We start from the raw sequence: 4,534 nt of genomic DNA on the forward strand, positions 1-4,534 counted from the left end.
CCCCATGCAACTTGGAGTAGTGTCTTTGTAAGCTGCACGCAGACCCAAATTCTGAGGCTGTACAAGCCTGGCGAAAGAGTAATTAACTGGATACTGAATATCAAGCATGTCTTTTGCTCACCAAAAGACATGCTCACTGGTTCAGCAAGCATGAAGTGGCTACAGATGCCATGTGTTACAATAAAGATAGTAAGGTTTATCTTCTGCAATAACCCCCGTTCTGAGTGGGACACAGGCCAAAATGACCCTCAGCTTAATTGCCAGGATGACATAGAGCAGCTAGCAGTAAAGCTGCCAGTGCTTGAAACTGTGACTGATGCTATTCAGCAGTGAAGGGCTCTACTGAATTGCCCTCCTGTGTATCGTTCGCTGCTTCCTCCCTGCACGCACACCATAAACGCCAGCTTTAGAAACCTCGCAGCTCAGAGCATGCTACGCAAGCGTTCAGTCACTTCTGGGGTAAACTGGACGCACATTAGATCTGGTTAAGATGAAGGGCTGAAGAACTGCAAGAAGCTCCTGGGTTCTTTGCTCAGTTGGCTAATGAAGAGATTCTCTTTGGTAAAAGCTCTCTTTGACTGTGACAATTGCTGTTTGACGCAATCTGCAGTGTTGCTGCATCTCAGCAACGTGCACCAGAGACTTTCATTAATCTGAGCAGTGTTGGTGATCAGAATTTTCCTAGTCTCCTGTTATTGCCAGGTGCGATATCAAACCTTAGCGGGTATTTTTCTTCACTGCAGACCATGTCAATAGGAAAATAACCAGTCTTGATCAAACAATTCAGGTTTAATTGGAGCAGCTCTTAAGCTACTTGAACCTGGTCTATGCCCTTGCTCCATTGTGAACCTTTAATACTAAGCGGGCCTCTTAAATCCTGTCAAAGCAGATGCCTATCTGCAAGGTTAAGGTTTCTAACCTTCAGGTATGAAGCCAGACTCCAGCTGCAAAATACAGAACGGAAAACGTGGTACGTTTCTGGGATATCACTTTGGCTCTTCCTGTCTGGATGTCTATTAGCCATCAGTTTAAAGTAAACCTGTAGTGGAGTGATGGGCATGCTGTGCCTTCGAGGTGGGCTTGTTCAGAGCTGTTATTGCCATTGCTGGGGAAAGGATGAAGATTTCAGCACTGACAAGATCAAAATTCAGTTGTCTTTTATTAGCACCGCATTTAATATTTCGCATTTAATTTGGGGACTAAATATATATATTAAAGATTCACTTGGCTGTCATCTTACTTGCACAAGATGCTTCCTGATAAGGGCTCTTTGCAGACTAAGAAGGATTCGAGTACTGTTTGAAGATCACAATAATGGTTTCAATGCTATGGAAAATCAGATTCGGAAGTGTCTCAGAAGTCTTTAAGCATGAAGAACTCCTACCAGCTCCAGCTGGGATTACCAGGTTTCTCTAGAAGAGATCTAAAACCTGACCTGCCTTTCTCTGGGTAGCTAGCTAAAACCTGTGGGTTTAATTACTCTATTGTTAGTATAATTAAAGAGCACTTTATGCATACAACGTTGAAACAGTATTTGCATTTTACTAATCTTACCTGCTTGCTTTGAAACAGCTACGAACCTGAACTATTTCCTGGCCTTATTTATAGGATGGTCAAACCAAGGATAGTGTTGCTTATCTTTGTGTCTGGAAAAGTTGTACTGACTGGTAAGTGGTCTCCCTCTGTATATCTGTAATCAAGTGCTGCCACATCTTCTGAGAAAGCATTTAAATTGAACATTAGACAAACTAATATCTTGCCACAGTAAAGACACTCGGCGATCTTTTTTTTTTTTTAATGCCGACTACTGCTTATCTGTGTTTTCTGCAGATGACAATATTGGTATTGTTGCACTAGAATCTCATATTGCTTCACAGAGTGTCTCAGATTTCCTTGTCATTGAACTTAAGTATCTTTATTTTATTCTAAGTATAATTTCATGTGCCAATGTACAGAATCCCAACAGGATGCTGACATGCTAGTAACTACCCAGTCACTTAAATACGAATATCACAATAAGCAATTTAAAATTGTTTGAACAGGAAGCAAACTCCTTAAAACACTTCACTGACAACATTTAGTAGGGGTTATTAGAGGAAAGGGTGGAGATCTAAGAACATGTTCCAGGCTGTTTGGCAAAATACTCATGAGGCAAAAGCCTTGCTGAGTAAGTGTGTGCTCAGCAGATACCTGTACCTCAGATCCCGTGTCAAAAAAGTTGAATTCCTGAGTGCGTGTTCCTGATGCATTTTTTTGTAAAGCTCATTCAAATACTTTTATTCAGATGTATTGAAAGGTAAATGGTACTTGTTCCCAGAGGACCTGAATTGAGGTACTTGAAGGACAAAAGAGAAGCGCCTGCCTTTAGCCAGAGATTCTTACAATCATAAATCAGAATGAGCTCAGCTAACTGAAGAAGGGGGTGCTCAGTACAAAGCTTATATGCTTCCTCCTCCAGTGTCCCCCCTTACCTTCCTCTTAGGTCCAGTAAAATCATACTGGCCAGTTCCGTTCCACTGATGCTTGTGGTTTTGGGTACTCTAATTGCGACACCCTCAAGTGTGCAGCAGGCCCAGGGGGACTGAAGCAAGTCCTTGTCTGTGAACACTGGGCCCAACTGTAATGACAAAACTGAATTTGCTGAGCTGCAAGTTTTTTTTTTTCTCCCTTACCAAGAAAGTAACTTGAAAGTAACTTTACTTTTGAAAGTAAAAGTTGTAGTAATGCAGATGAATTGGTCATGTCCAAGTGTGTTCTGAGGGAAAGGTTTACACGTTCATCCTGAGTGCTACCTAATCCAACTGCTAGTTCCTTTAAACACAGTTTTTTGTAGCTAATGTTTGTTGCACTAGCATGGTAGAGTAGTGTCGCTGTCAAGGAATGTTCCTGCCTACTGCAGTATGGATAGTGTACAAGACTTGGTATTACAGATTTGCTTGCAGTAACATGGAAAAGGCTAGCTTTGAAATCACTGGTGCCCTAACAAGCCTTAAAAATAAAAAAGCTCCTCAGAACTGGAGGAGGGGAGTTCTCAAACTGTGGATCAACTTCCAGTATTGAAATAAATGCCCTTCACTTCTTGTTTCTATCTTTCCACTTACCTTATCAACAGGCAGAGCTGTTACTGTTACGCAGATAATACCATGGTTCTTCTCAGGGTGTTGTGTTTTTTTTCCAAAGCCAATGTTTTGCACCTGTAAAGAAACAGCACCAACTGCTGTTTTGGTCCCACAGATTAAACAAAACTAGTCTGGTCTTAAAGCAAAGCAAGCTAGAAATTGTTCTTTGTGAGGTGGCAGAAGTATGATAGAAATTCTGCCTTAAATTAATAGTAAGTTGCTTTTAAACACCTGTGTTTCTTCATGGTTTGTAATCTTATCGTTAGGTTTGCGTTGTCTTCAGTTATTCTCAACACTGTTAATTCTTAACCTGTTTCCCTAAATGTCTCCCTAGGAGCAAAAGAGCGTTCTGAAATCTATGAGGCATTTGAGAACATCTACCCCATTCTAAAAGGCTTCAAGAAAGCATCATAACATGGCCTATAAAGCAACTAAGAATAATACATGGGTTTGTATCACTATGCACGGAACAGAAGCAAGGGTATTCCTGGACCCAGTTGTACATTGTGGATTATTGAGCAAATGATGCTATTTTCAATGCTATAAATGCTGATGCCTTTCTATAGTTCGCAAAATGGTTTTTTGCTTTCAGATTAGCTGTCTGTAATCCACCTGAGTTCTGACTTCTGTCAGGCTGAAAAATTTGCCAAATGAATGTACTTTTAATAGAGTGCATGTTAAGGTGGCACTTGGGTATTTAGTAATAGAAACCATGTGTCCTTTTTGGCCTGTTGAACAGGTGAATCAACACTGCACTTCTAACTAGCTTTATCGAACCCCTCAGCTTTAAGTGTACTGAAACCTAGCTCCTGCAATGTTGTATTTTCATGTTTAAACTCAAAATATATTTTTGTCTACAACATAGATTACAAAATCCAGCATGACTTGATTTCAGTGTTTTGAAGATAGTGATTGTAGAGGACATAGAGTCCCTCTGATCCTATCGTTTGGATAAACTCTTGTGTGTAATGGTGTCGGTACTCCCTTTACAAAGACATTCAAGGCCCCTGACAGTGCTGGAACGTACCTAGAAAGTACATGGGTGGAGGGGTAACTAAGCAAATTACCTAATTTGTCATGATACAAATTAGATTTTAACAAAATTGTACCCACTTGTATCACTGAAGTCCTCTCAGATAATGGGAGTTTGTTGCTTGGCCCAGACAAAAACATGTTGGTTAGGAACTGCCTTTAAAAGGGACTTGAGGAAAATACAGTGGGGTTCTTGCACTTTGTTTTATCTCCAAGTGAACTCAAGGCTTCCTTCGCAAAAGGTGTCATGCTCAGACTGGTGATGCGACTGGAACAGCGTAAAGATTCTCTCTTGACTGTTCTGGTACCTCCTGTGATTCTCTGGAAGCAAGGTGGTTGTTTTTTTTTGTTCCAGAACAGGGCTTTGTGCTGCTGGGGTTTGT

The 4,534-nt window shown here is 40.9% G+C and overlaps 1 protein-coding gene across 1 annotated transcript in view; it reads left to right on the plus strand.

The window, feature by feature from the left end:
• TBPL2 (TATA box binding protein like 2) overlaps positions 1 to 3,533 on the plus strand; it is a 21,217-nt gene extending 17,684 nt beyond the window's left edge. Inside the window, exons 7-8 of the mRNA XM_009322937.1 lie at positions 1,566 to 1,667; positions 3,454 to 3,533. Coding sequence (XP_009321212.1) covers positions 1,566 to 1,667; positions 3,454 to 3,533 — 182 coding nt within the window. The remainder of the gene's footprint in view (positions 1 to 1,565; positions 1,668 to 3,453) is intronic.
• The last annotated feature ends 1,001 nt before the right edge of the window (positions 3,534 to 4,534 follow it).

This window comes from Pygoscelis adeliae, unplaced genomic scaffold (assembly GCF_000699105.1).
Source record: "Pygoscelis adeliae isolate BGI_AS28 unplaced genomic scaffold, ASM69910v1 Scaffold314, whole genome shotgun sequence".
NCBI classification, from domain to species: Eukaryota; Metazoa; Chordata; class Aves; order Sphenisciformes; family Spheniscidae; genus Pygoscelis; species Pygoscelis adeliae.